Below are 13,918 nucleotides of genomic sequence, written 5' to 3'. Positions count from 1 at the left end.
CGGGCCACTCCAGAACACATCTCGTGGAAGGTTATGGATGTGATACGGATCTGGACTCAACGCGGGCCACTCCAGAACACATCTCATCGAAGGTTATGATACCGATCTGGACTCAACGCGGGCCACTCCAGAACACATCTCGTGGAAGGTTATGGATGTGATACCGATCTGGACTCAACGCGGGCCACTCCAGAACAGTCTAACGTTTCTTCTTGAATCATTCCAGGGTGCTTTTAAATTTTCACATTTTATTAGTCATATGTACAATATACGGATGCTACACATCGTCCAACTAAATGCAGGTTCCTTCTGGACAACAGCAATAAGAACTGATACAGGATAAGAATACGACCACAAAGTAAGTGTCTCAGTAGAATAGAATAAACATTTTAGCATCAGTATAATACAGGAAGATACAATTTATAGTCCAATATTTACACATGTTTTGGGGAAGGGGGGCAAATGTATAATAATAGTCTAATTTATTTAACCCTTAAATGAATGAGAGGGTTGTCACTAGTTAACCCAGCCACAATAGTCATAAACCCCGGTTCGGCAGGTAGCCTAGTGGTTGCTGGATCGACTGAAAAGTTGCTGGATCGAATCCCCGAGCTGACAAGGTAAAAATCGTTCTGTCGTTCTGCTCCTGAACAAGGCAGTTAACCCACTGTTCCCCGGTAGGCTGTCATTGTAAATAAGAATTAGTTCTTAACCGACTTAACCGACTTGCCTAGTTAAATAAAAAGCTTATATCTTCTTAAAATGTAAACCTTACCTTAACCACACTGCTACCCTTATGATTAACCCTAACCTTATATATAGAGTTATTCCAACGCCGATCCTCTGATTTAAATGTTTTATTTTAATTTTGCCTTTATTTAACAGGGCAAATCAGTTAAGAACAAATTCTTATTTTCATTGACAGCCGAGGAACAGCGGGTTAACTGCCTTGTTCAGGGGCAGAACAACATATTTTTACCTTGTCAGCTCAGGGATTCGATCTAGAAACCTTCCGGTTACTAGTCCTTCCGGTTACTAGGCTACCTGCCACCCCATGATAATACAGAGACCCTATCTCTAGAGATGTCACAATAATATAAACATTTATTTAACATTATAAGAAATCCTATTGACTAAGACAGAAATGAATCATGAAAAGTTTTCAAACCATTGATCACATTCTAAATCTCATTCTAAATCACATTTTAAATCTCATTCTAAATCACATTCTAAATCTCATTCTAAATCTCATTTTAAATCTCATTCTAAATCACATTCTAAATCTCATTCTAAATCACATTCGAAATCACATTCGAAATCTCATTCTAAATCTCATTTTAAATCACATTTTAAATCTCATTCTAAATCACATTCTAAATCACATTCTAAATCTCTAACCTGTAGGACATTTTTATCTAATTATTTCTCGGTAACAGTTAAGTACCTTACTGTGATTTGTTTCAATTAAAACTGTCAAAAATAAACAAATATAGCTTCTTAGCTAAGAACAATTTCTCAAGCAAGAATTTTGCTAAGACTGTCTGGGAGTGGTCTGAGTGGGGAGGGGGAAACTGAAAACTGCGTTACAGTTCATATAAGGAAATCAGTCCGAAATTAATTCGTTAGGCCCTAATATATGGATTTCACATGACTGGCCAGGGGTGCAGCCAAGGGTGGGCCTGGGAAGACATAGGCCCACCCACTGGGGAGCCAGGCCCGCCAATCAGGAAGTCCTGGGCTGGCATGGTTACATGTGGTCTGCGGTTGTGAGGCCGGTTGGACGTACTGCCAAATTCTCTAAAACGACGTTGGAGGCGGCTTATGGTAGAGAAATTAACATTACATTCTCTGGCAACAGCTCTGGTGGACAATCCTGCAGTAACCATGCCAACTGCTGCTCCCTCAACTTGAGACATCTGTGGCATTGTGTGACAAAACTGCACATTTTAGTGGCCTTTTATTGTCCCCAGCACAAGGTGCACCTGTGTAATGATCATGTTGTATGTATGTATTTATATGTGTATGTATATATATTTGCAAAACAATATATGGGGAATTGGAGGTGATGCAGACAATTGATGAACATTCTTCATTGGAAGTTTCCATAACCAAATCTTCCGTCATTCTGTGAAATCATCGGTGTTATTCCTCCAAACCTTCTTTTCCTCTGTAGAACCTAGACGGTGAATAGGTCAAAATGTATTATTATATCTATTACACGTTTTCTCAAGTATTTTTTTAACAATGTTGTCGATTTTTCAAAACCAGATTCTACAAGACACAGAACTCTGTGAAGAACTCAGAACTCTATGCCTTTTCAAAAATGTAGTTACCTTCTCAAAACACAAATACATGAATCAAAACTATATTACACCGTCAAAATTGCAAATACATTCATCAAAAGAACACGATTGTCTGCTAAAAGATTAACGCAAACATACTTCCTACTGGGCACACACTGGTTGAATCAACATTGCTTCCCATGTCATTTCAATGAAATGACCGTTGAGCCAACATGAAATAGACATATTCACACCCCTGAGTCAATACTTTGTAGAAGAACCTTTAACAGCCGTTACAGCTGAGAGTTGTTCTGGGTAAAGTCTCTAAGAGCTTTCCACACCTGGATTATTCCTAAGACAACCATTTTCAGGTCTTGCCATAGATTTTCAAGTAGATTGAAGCAAAACTGTAACTCGGCCACTCGGGAACATTCACTGTCTTGGTAAGAAACCACAGTGTAGATTTGGCTTTGTGTTGTAGGTTATTGTCCTGCTGAAAGGTGGATTCATCAAAGCAGACTTCCAGATTTTCCTAGAGGATTTTGCTCCATTCCGTTTTCTTTTTTTATCCTGAAAAACTCCCCAGTCCTTAAAGATTACAAGCATACCCATAATGTGATGCAGCCATCACTATGCTGTGGGCGGCAGGTAGCCTAGTGGTTAGAGCTTTGGGCCAGTAACCGAAAGGTTGCTAGATCGAATCCCCGAGCTGACAAGGTAAAAACTGTTGTTCTGCCCCTGAACAAGGCAGTTCCTTGGCTTTCATTGTAAATAAGAATTGGTTCTTGCATAGGCTTTCGGTTACTGGCCACTAGGCTATCTGCCGCCCGCAGCATAGTGATGGCTGCATCACATTATGGGTATGCTTGTAATCGTTAAGGACTGGGGAGTTTTTCAGGATAAAAAAGAAAACGGAATGGAGCAAAATCCTCGAGGAAAATCTGGAAGTCTGCTTTGATGAAAGGTAAAATATGCTTGAAAATATGGAGAGTGGTACTCAGAAATATTTTGGATTTGCCCCAAACATAGCACGTTATATTCAGGATTCAGGACAAAAAGTGAATTGCTTTGCCACATTCTTGCAACAAGAGCCTTGTGGCAAACAGGATGCTTGTTTTGGAATATTTGTATTCTTTACATGTTTCCTTCTTTTCACTCTGTCATTTAGGTTAGTTACAGAGTAACTACAATGTTGTTGATCCATCCTCAGTTGTCTCATATCACAGCTATTAAACACTAACTGTTTGAAAGTCACCATTGGCCTCATGGTGAAATCCCTGAGCAGTTTCCTTACTCTCCGGCAACTGAGTTAGGAAGGATGCCTGTATCTTTGTAGTGACTGGGTGTATTGATACACCATCCAAAGTGTAATTAATAACTTCACCATGCTCAAAGGGATATTCAAAGTCTGCAATATTTTTTTTTTACCCATCTACCAATAGGTGCCCTTCTTTGCGAGGAATTGGAAAACCTCACTGGTCTTTGTGGTTGAATCTGTGTTTGAAATTCACTACTCAACTGAGGGACCTTACAGATAATTGTATGTGTGGTGTAAAGAGATGTTAAACACTATCATTGCACACAGAGTGAATCCATGCAACTTATTATGTGACTTGTTAAGCAAATGTTCACTCCTGAACTTATTTAGTCTTGCCATAAAAAAAAAGGGGTTGAATACTTATTGACTCAATACATTTCGGCTTTACATTTTTATGTAAAAATGTCTAAAAACACAATTCCACTTCGACATTATGGGGTATTGTGTGTAGGCCAGTGACAAAACATCTACACTTAGTCCATTTTAAATTCAGGCTGTAACAACAGAAATGAGGAAAAAGTTAAAGGGTGTGAATAGTTTCTGAAGGCTCTGTACTCGGTGGAGAAAACTATAAAAGAACATAACAGTAGTGCCTCTCAACCAAAATAACTTTTGTTATTAGGTTAATGTTGGTCATGAATTTGAAAAAAACAAGACATGTACAGTATCATCCATGTTAAAGCAGAGGGTGTTTGTAATGCCTTACCTGGTAAAGAAGAAAAGCGATAACAGAGATGACCATTAGTATGCTGGCTGCGACCAGTCCTGCTAGAGCTAGTCTGACTGATGTTTCTCCCATATCACTTCTTCTCTGGGCCTCTGGCAAGGAGCAGCCTGGTTCCTCTATAGAAGGTCACACATATAGACAGTTTCATTACTGTAGCCCTTTCCTGCAGTCAATGACCAAAAGCGCCCTCTTTGGCCTCATGGGTGGAATGTTATTCATATTTATCATAATTAATAATGTTGGGGTTTTTTTTATGCTGAAAATCTGGTGTTTCTACATCAAACGGTTTTGTTGTATTTCAGTCTTCTGTGATGTATATAAAGTGTAATATTGGGATGCAAACTCCAAATGTAATACATTTTAACTCTGTATCTGACATGGTACAGGTGTCTTCTTTTTGTTAAGCCCATAACCATGTGTGTGAGGTGTATACGCTTGTTTCCAAGTAGATTGGTTTAAGACAACCAGGAAACACTCTGTGTTATCCTGAAATAACCCACTGTAGTATAAGGTTATTCAGTATAAGCATAAGGAATTCAGAGATTAAACAAATCTTTTTCTTTCACTGAATCCTAACATAAAATAAAACACCTGTAACTAGAATTTTCCCCCCAAATCTCCCATCAACTTCAAAGTCCATGTTACAGCTTCATACATAGTCAGTTATACACCTCAGAATGTATTATCTCATTAGACTTACCTGGTATGTAGAGGAGAGTACCATTTCCAAACGTCCTGAGGTACGGCGGAGGGTACATCACCTCTATGCCACAGTAGTACAGGTCAGTGTCGTTACCCCGGAGACCAGAAATAGTCAGGTTCACCCTGCCTGGCCCTAACTGGCCCCGACAACGCACCTCCCTCACTCCCTCCACCTGGAAGGATGTCTGGTTGTGGGTGAAGAAGGTGGTGCACACCTCCTGCTTCTCCTCCCTGTACATCCCCTGGTACAGAGTGACCCGTAGCTCCTCCGGTTCATGTCTCCCTGTGTGGTGGTAGGAGCAGAACAGCTCCACCTCACCACGAAAACCGACCACACGGTACGGCTGGGTGACCTTCAGCGCTGGGGAGAGAGAGTGGGAGAGAGGTGGATAGAGAGAGAAAGAGAGGTAGAGAGCAGCAGAAAGAGGGAGAGAGAGAGAGAGAGAGGGGAAAGGTCAGATTCACTCACTGCTGTTGCTGAGCTTGTATCCTATACAGCTCCACATCATCCAGAAGTAAGGGTCACAACAATACAACTAACAACTAACTCTGCATTGGCTAAATCTAGTCCTTAAAGAAATGTCTTGTATCATATTTAAAAGGAACTCACCATTCCACACTGGGAGGTAAAGACCGAGACAGAGAAATATCAACGGGCTGAGACTCATGACGACAAGAAGAAATGTACCTCTAAAATAATCTTGTCACACTTTTATATAACCAAGTGTTTCGGAAAGAGTTTGAGATCGTGCTCTGATACATACGCCATAAAAAGCCCATATGTCCCTCAGTACCAGTAATCCCAAACCACCCAGTCAAGTAGCCGATACAATTCATTATTCTGATCAAATAAGTTCCAATAACAACGGAAAATATGCAAAGTGAATATAAAGAGAGAGAGAGAGAAAAAAAAACGCCCTGAGTACAACAATGAAATGATTAGTCATAATGAAAATGCTGATTTGTGAGATTTTACCCTTTTCTGACGTCATCAGTGACATTGTTGATTGGAACATATTTGGTGCCACAGTGATAACACTCAAAACCAATGATGGACCTGAGGAACGATCGGGGTTACATCTCCTATCATGGTAGATGTTTATTTAACCTTTACTTAACAAAGTCATTTAATTACAAATTCTTATTTACAATGACGGCCTACCAAAAGACAAAAGGCCTCCTGCGGGGACGGGGGCTGGGATTAAAAATACAAATATAGGACACAAAACACACATCAGGACAAGAGAGACAACACAACACTACATAAAGAGATACACCACAACACTACATAAAGAGAGACAACACAACACTACATAAAGAGAGACAACACAACACTACATAAAGAGAGACAACACAACACTACATAAAGAGAGACACCACAACACTACATAAAGAGAGACACCACAACACTACATAAAGAGAGACAACACAACACTACATAGAGAGACACCACAACACTACATAAAGAGAGACAACACAACACTACATAAAGAGAGACAACACAACACTACATAAAGAGAGACACCACAACACTACATAAAGAGAGAGAGACGACACAACACTACATAAAGAGAGGGACACCACAACACTACATAAAGAGAGACACCACAACACTACATAAAGAGAGACACCACAACACTACATAGAGAGAGACACCACAACACTACATAAAGAGAGACACCACAACACTACATAGAGAGAGACACCACAACACTACATAAAGAGAGACACCACAACACTACATAAAGAGAGACACCACAACACTACATAAAGAGAGACACCACAACACTACATAGAGAGAGACAACACAACACTACATAAAGAGAGACAACACAACACTACATAAAGAGAGACAACACAACACTACATAAAGAGAGACACCACAACACTACATAAAGAGAGACACCACAACACTCCATAAAGAGAGACAACACAACACTACATAAAGAGAGACACCACAACACTACATAAAGAGAGACACCACAACACTACATAAAGAGACACCACAACACTACATAAAGAGAGACACCACAACACTACATAAAGAGAGACACCACAACACTACATAAAGAGAGACACCACAACACTACATAAAGAGAGACACCACAACACTACATAAAGAGAGACACCACAACACTACATAAAGAGAGACACCACAACACTACATAAAGAGAGACACCACAACACTACATAAAGAGAGAGAGACAACACAACACTACATAAAGAGAGAGACAACACTACATAGAGAGAGACACCACAACACTACATAAAGAGAGACACCACAACACTACATAAAGAGAGAGAGACAACACAACACTACATAAAGAGAGACACCACAACACTACATAAAGAGAGACACCACAACACTACATAAAGAGAGACACCACAACACTACATAAAGAGAGACACCACAACACTACATAAAGAGAGACACCACAACACTACATAAAGAGAGACACCACAACACTACATAAAGAGAGAGAGACAACACAACACTACATAAAGAGAGAGACAACACTACATAGAGAGAGACACCACAACACTACATAAAGAGAGACACCACAACACTACATAAAGAGAGAGAGACAACACAACACTACATAAAGAGAGACAACACAACACTACATAAAGAGAGACACTATAACACTACATAAAGAGAGACACCACAACACTACATAAAGAGAGACACCACAACACTACATAGAGAGAGACTCCACAACACTACATAAAGAGAGACACCACAACACGACATAAAGAGAGACACCACAACACTACATAAAGAGAGACACCACAACACGACATAAAGAGAGACACCACAACACTACATAAAGAGAGACACCACAACACTACATAAAGAGAGACAACACATCACTACATAAAGAGAGACAACACAACACTACATAAAGACAGACCTAAGACGACAACATAGCAAGGCAGCAACACATGACAACACAGCATGGTAGCAACACAACATGACAACAACATGGTAGCAACACAACATGACAACAACATGGTAGCAGCACAAAGCATGGTACAAACATTATTGGGCACAGACAACAGCACAAAGGGCAAGAAGGTACAGACAACAATACATCACGCAAAGCAGCCACAACTGTCAGATAAAGGGGTTTGTCTGAAATGGGACCCTATTCCCTTATGGGCCCTGGATAAAAGTAGTGCCCTATTTATGGCACAGAGTGCCATTTTAATTAGGGCTTATCCACATATTTACCAACATCACTCAATATTTATGTGTGCTTACAGCATGTGAGGTTGTGTGAAACTGCTCAGTGATATGATCTTTGATTTCCTAGAATAGGTGTGAAAATGTCTCGGAGGTGTTCCAAATGGCACCCTATTCCCTATATTACAGTGCGCTACTTTAGACCAGAGCCCATATGGACCCTGGTCAACAGTAGTGCACTACATAGGGAATAGGGTGCCATTTGAGCATGTAAGGAAGAACGTGTGGTGAGGGGCCTAACGTGAGGGTATAAAGTGAAAGTCACATGGAACATTCTACTTCCTTTACTTCTGAAACACAAACAGCTTCGTACACGGCATTACAGAAGGGAGGGAGTCATTGTTATGGAACAACACAGCGATTATAGTGTCGGTAAACAACCTTTAATACAAACATCCTGATTGGTAAAACTTTACTTAAAGCCTGTAGGAATAATGTATTCTGAAGCAGTTCCGATGCATCGTGAAGCCGTTCCAATGCATCGTGAAGCAGGTCCAATGCATCGTGACGCAGTTATAATGCATCGTGAAGCAGTTCTAATGCATCGTGAAGCAGGTCCAATGCATCGTGAAGCAGTTCCAATGCATCGTGAAGCAGTTCTAACGCATCGTGAAGCAGTTCAAATGCATCGTGAAGCAGTTCAAATGCATCGTGAAGCAGTTCCAATGCATCGTGATGCAGTTATAATGCATCGTGAAGCAGTTATAATGCATCGTGAAGCAGTTATAATGCATCGTGAAGCAGGTCCAATGCATCTTGAAGCAGTTCCAATGCATCGTGAAGCAGTTCTAACGCATCGTGAAGCAGGTCCAATGCATCGTGAAGCAGTTCCAATGCATCGTGAAGCAGTTATAATGCATCGTGAAGCAGTTATAATGCATCGTGAAGCAGGTCCAATGCATCGTGAAGCAGTTCCAATGCATCGTGAAGCAGTTCTAATGCATCGTGAAGCAGGTCCAATGCATCGTGAAGCAGGTCCAATGCATCGTGAAGCAGTTCCAATGCATCGTGAAGCAGTTCCAATGCATTATGAAGCTGTTCTAATGCATTATGAAGCTGTTCTAATGCAGTATGAAGCTGTTCTAATGCAGTATGAAGCTGTTCTAATGCAGTATGAAGCTGTTCTAATGCAGTATGAAGCTGTTCTAATGCAGTATGAAGCTGTTCTAATGCAGTATGAAGCTGTTCTAATGTAGTATGAAGCTGTTCTAATGCAGTATGAAGCTGTTCTAATGCAGTATGAAGCTGTTCTAATGCAGTATGAAGCTGTTCTAATGCAGTATGAAGCTGTTCTAATGCAGTATGAAGCTGTTCCAATGCAGTATGAAGCTGTTCCAATGCAGTATGAAGCTGTTCTAATGCAGTATGAAGCTGTTCTAATGCAGTATGAAGCTGTTCTAATGCAGTATGAAGCTGTTCCAATGCAGTATGAAGCTGTTCTGGTGCAGTATGAAGCTGTTCTAATGCAGTATGAAGCTGTTCCAATGCAGTATGAAGCTGTTCTAATGCAGTATGAAGCTGTTCTAATGCAGTATGAAGCTGTTCTAATGCAGTATGAAGCTGTTCCAATGCAGTATGAAGCTGTTCTGGTGCAGTATGAAGCTGTTCTAATGCAGTATGAAGCTGTTCTAATGCAGTATGAAGCTGTTCTAATGCAGTATGAAGTTGTTCTAATGCATCGTGAAGCAGTTCTAATGCAGTATGAAGCTGTTCTAATGCAGTATGAAGCTGTTCTAATGCAGTATGAAGCTGTTCTAATGCAGTATGAAGCTGTTCTAATGCAGTATGAAGCTGTTCTAATGCAGTATGAAGCTGTTCCAATGCAGTATGAAGCTGTTCTAATGCAGTATGAAGCTGTTCTAATGCAGTATGAAGCTGTTCTAATGCAGTATGAAGCTGTTCTAATGCAGTATGAAGCTGTTCTAATGCAGTATGAAGCTGTTCTAATGCAGTATGAAGCTGTTCTAATGCAGTTTGAAGCTGTTCTAATGCAGTATGAAGCTGTTCTAATGCAGTATGAAGCTGTTCTGATGCAGTATGAAGCTGTTCTAATGCAGTATGAAGTTGTTCTAATGCAGTATGAAGCTGTTCTAATGCAGTATGAAGCTGTTCCAATGCAGTATGAAGCTGTTCTAATGCAGTATGAAGCTGTTCTAATGCAGTATGAAGCTGTTCTAATGCAGTATGAAGCTGTTCTAATGCAGTATGAAGCTGTTCTAATGCAGTATGAAGCTGTTCTAATGCAGTATGAAGCTGTTCTAATGCAGTTTGAAGCTGTTCTAATGCAGTATGAAGCTGTTCTAATGCAGTATGAAGCTGTTCTGATGCAGTATGAAGCTGTTCTAATGCAGTATGAAGTTGTTCTAATGCAGTATGAAGCTATTCTAATGCAGTATGAAGCTGTTCCAATGTAGTATGAAGCTGTTCTAATGCAGTATGAAGCTGTTCTAACGCAGTATGAAGCTGTTCTAATGCAGTATGAAGCTGTTCTAATGCAGTATGAAGCTGTTCCAATGCAGTATGAAGCTGTTCTGATGCAGTATGAAGCTGTTCTGATGCAGTAGGACACTGTTCTAATGCAGTAGGATGCTGTTCTAATGCAGTAGGACACTGTTCTAATGCAGTATGAAGCTGTTCTAATGCAGTATGAAGCTGTTCTGATGCAGTAGGACGCTGTTCTAACGCAGTAGGACACTGTTCTAATGCAGTAGGACGCTGTTCTAACGCAGTATGAAGCTGTTCTAATGCAGTAGGACGCTGTTCTAACGCAGTATGAGAAGTAATCATGTATTCTTATCATCTCCTAATGATCCTGATTTTCTTGAAAGTTATGAAGCATTGAATGCGTCCGTAGATTGATTGAAGAGCCAATCGGCTAAGTCCCAGATTTCACCCTATTCCCTATATAGCGCACAAAAGTAGTGCACGCACAGCCTTAGGAAGATCAGCATCAGAACCTTCCGGTGACTGGATACTGGACTCTCTGAGGAACTCTCTTCTCTCCTAGCTTTATGTTCAAGTAGGTCCTCTGAGCAGACGCTTCCTTCTTCAGCTTCCTCTGAGGAAAAAAGATATCACCCCATTAGTATTACAAGAATATATATCTATACCTACATTACTGTTAGAATACAGTGCATCTATACATACATTACCATCAGAATACAGTGGCATCTATACCTACATTACCATCAGAATACAGTGTCATCTATACATACATTACTGTTAGAATACAGTGTCATCTATACATACATTACTGTTAGAATACAGTGCATCTATACATACATTACCATCAGAATACAGTGTCATCTATACATACATTACTGTTAGAATACAGTGCATCTATACATACATTACCATCAGAATACAGTGGCATCTATACATACATTACCATCATGTTGCTGTCAGTCTGTCTCACATGTTGCTGTCAGCCTGTCTCACATGTTGCTGTCAGTCTGTCTCACATGTTGCTGTCAGTCTGTCTCACATGTTGCTGTCAGTCTGTCTCACATGTTGCTGTCAGTCTGTCTCACATGTTGCTGTCAGTCTGTCTCACATGTTGCTGTCAGTCTGTCTCACATGTTGCTGTCAGTCTGTCTCACATGTTGCTGTCAGTCTGTCTCACATGTTGCTGTCAGTCTGTCTCACATGTTGCTGTCAGCCTGTCTCACATGTTGCTGTCAGCCTGTCTCACATGTTGCTGTCAGTCTGTCTCACATGTTGCTGTCAGTCTGTCTCACATGTTACTGTCAGTCTGTCTCACATGTTGCTGTCAGTCTGTCTCACATGTTGCTGTCAGCCTGTCTCACATGTTGCTGTCAGTCTGTCTCACATGTTGCTGTCAGCCTGTCTCACATGTTGCTGTCAGTCTGTCTCACATGTTGCTGTCAGTCTGTCCCACATGTTGCTGTCAGTCTGTCTGACATGTTGCTGTCAGTCTGTCTCACATGTTGCTGTCAGTCTGTCTCACATGTTGCTGTCAGTCTGTCTGACATGGTGCTGTCAGTCTGTCTCACATGTTGCTGTCAGTCTGTCTCACATGTTGCTGTCAGTCTGTCTGACATGTTGCTGTCAGTCTGTCTCACATGTTGCTGTCAGTCTGTCTCACATGTTGCTGTCAGTCTGTCTCACATGTTGCTGTCAGTCTGTCTGCCATGTTGCTGTCAGTAAGTCTCACATGTTGCTGTCAGTAAGTCTCACATGTTGCTGTCAGTCTGTCTCACATGTTGCTGTCAGTCTGTCTCACATGTTGCTGTCAGTCTGTCTCACATGTTGCTGTCAGTCTGTCTCACATGTTGCTGTCAGTCTGTCTCACATGTTGCTGTCAGTCTGTCTCACATGTTGCTGTCAGCCTGTCTCACATGTTGCTGTCAGCCTGTCTCACATGTTGCTGTCAGCCTGTCTCACATGTTGCTGTCAGTCTGTCTCACATGTTGCTGTCAGTCTGTCTCACATGTTGCTGTCAGTCTGTCTCACATGTTGCTGTCAGTCTGTCTCACATGTTGCTGTCAGCCTGTCTCACATGTTGCTGTCAGCCTGTCTCACATGTTGCTGTCAGTCTGTCTCACATGTTGCTGTCAGTCTGTCTCACATGTTGCTGTCAGTCTGTCTCACATGTTGCTGTCAGTCTGTCTGCCATGTTGCTGTCAGTCTGTCTCACATGTTGCTGTCAGTCTGTCTCACATGTTGCTGTCAGTCTGTCTCATGTTGCTGTCAGTCTGTCTCACATGTTGCTGTCAGTCTGTCTCACATGTTGCTGTCAGCCTGTCTCACATGTTGCTGTCAGCCTGTCTCACATGTTGCTGTCAGTCTGTCTCACATGTTGCTGTCAGTCTGTCTCACATGTTGCTGTCAGTCTGTCTCACATGTTGCTGTCAGTCTGTCTCACATGTTGCTGTCAGTCTGTCTCACATGTTGCTGTCAGTCTTTCTCACATGTTGCTGTCAGTCTGTCTCACATGTTGCTGTCAGTCTGTCCCACATGTTGCTGTCAGTCTGTCCCACATGTGGCTGTCAGTCTGTCCCACATGTTGCTGTCAGTCTGTCCCACATGTTGCTGTCAGTCTGTCTCCGTCCCAAATGGCACCTTATTGATTAACTAATTTTATTTGACAGTTGAAAAAGACCTACCCAGACAATACATTTTAAATTGTGTCTAGAATAACACTGACTGTTTTCCATTGTAGTTCCTTAAAGTGCATCGTGCAGTAATGTGGCCTACCATAGGCTGCAATTTGGAACGCAAGCCTGTGTCATTGTGCAGGATCTACCTACCCAGATGAGGATGACGATGATGGTGATGATGGTGCTGTAGAGGAGTAGCACCCCACATCCCACCAATAACAGACACAGGAGGAGGGGTTTAGGATCCTCCACACAACTCTGATTGACCAGTGGATCATGGGGTTTCAGACACTGCTTCTCTGTGAACCAATCAGAACACACAAGAAGCCAGAAATAAAAAATAAGATCTGGGACCAGGCTAGGATAGTATGGTTCTGTTATTGATCTGAGACCAGGCAAGGATAGTATGGTTCTGTTATTGATCTGAGACCAGGCTAGGATAGTATGGTTCTGTTATAGATCTGAGACCAGGCTAGGATAGTATGGTTATGTTATAGATCTGAGACCAGGCTAGGATAGTATGGT

General features: G+C 41.4%; 2 protein-coding genes across 2 annotated transcripts; both read right to left on the bottom strand.

Annotated features, from left to right (window-relative positions):
- Window positions 1-842: 842 nt before the first annotated feature.
- LOC139546201 (cytotoxic T-lymphocyte protein 4-like) lies at window positions 843-5,843 on the bottom strand. Its single transcript, XM_071354311.1, has 4 exons — window positions 5,640-5,843; window positions 5,028-5,390; window positions 4,307-4,443; window positions 843-2,176 (listed from the first exon to the last, which is right to left on the bottom strand). The coding sequence occupies exons 1-4, from the start codon at window positions 5,695-5,697 to the stop codon at window positions 2,090-2,092; spliced, it is 645 nt and encodes a 214-aa protein (XP_071210412.1). The 5' UTR covers window positions 5,698-5,843; the 3' UTR covers window positions 843-2,089.
- A 2,714-nt stretch (window positions 5,844-8,557) lies between these two features.
- On the bottom strand, window positions 8,558-13,692 carry LOC139547259 (uncharacterized). Its single transcript, XM_071356318.1, has 3 exons — window positions 13,544-13,692; window positions 10,108-11,331; window positions 8,558-8,563 (listed from the first exon to the last, which is right to left on the bottom strand). The coding sequence occupies exons 2-3, from the start codon at window positions 11,071-11,073 to the stop codon at window positions 8,558-8,560; spliced, it is 972 nt and encodes a 323-aa protein (XP_071212419.1). The 5' UTR covers window positions 11,074-11,331; window positions 13,544-13,692.
- Between the last annotated feature and the right edge of the window lie 226 nt (window positions 13,693-13,918).

This window comes from Salvelinus alpinus, chromosome 20 (assembly GCF_045679555.1).
Source record: "Salvelinus alpinus chromosome 20, SLU_Salpinus.1, whole genome shotgun sequence".
NCBI lineage: Eukaryota > Metazoa > Chordata > Actinopteri > Salmoniformes > Salmonidae > Salvelinus > Salvelinus alpinus.
The sequence above is the reverse complement of the archived record's forward strand: the minus strand, read 5'-3'. Positions and strand labels throughout refer to the sequence as shown.

What these genes read in the sequence shown, in the direction of transcription:
- LOC139546201 (XM_071354311.1), bottom strand. Translation starts at nt 5,697, where the DNA reads ATGAGTCTCAGCCCGTTGATATTTCTCTGTCTCGGTCTTTACCTCCCA. An exon ending in TTACCTCCCAGTGTGGAATG is followed by an intron (nt 5,391 to 5,639) that starts GTGAGTTCCTTT and finishes CTCTCTCCCCAG; the next exon opens with CGCTGAAGGTCACCCAGCCG. An exon ending in TACTCTCCTCTACATACCAG is followed by an intron (nt 4,444 to 5,027) that starts GTAAGTCTAATG and finishes GACCTTCTATAG; the next exon opens with AGGAACCAGGCTGCTCCTTG.
- LOC139547259 (XM_071356318.1), bottom strand. Translation starts at nt 11,073, where the DNA reads ATGATAAGAATACATGATTACTTCTCATACTGCGTTAGAACAGCGTCC.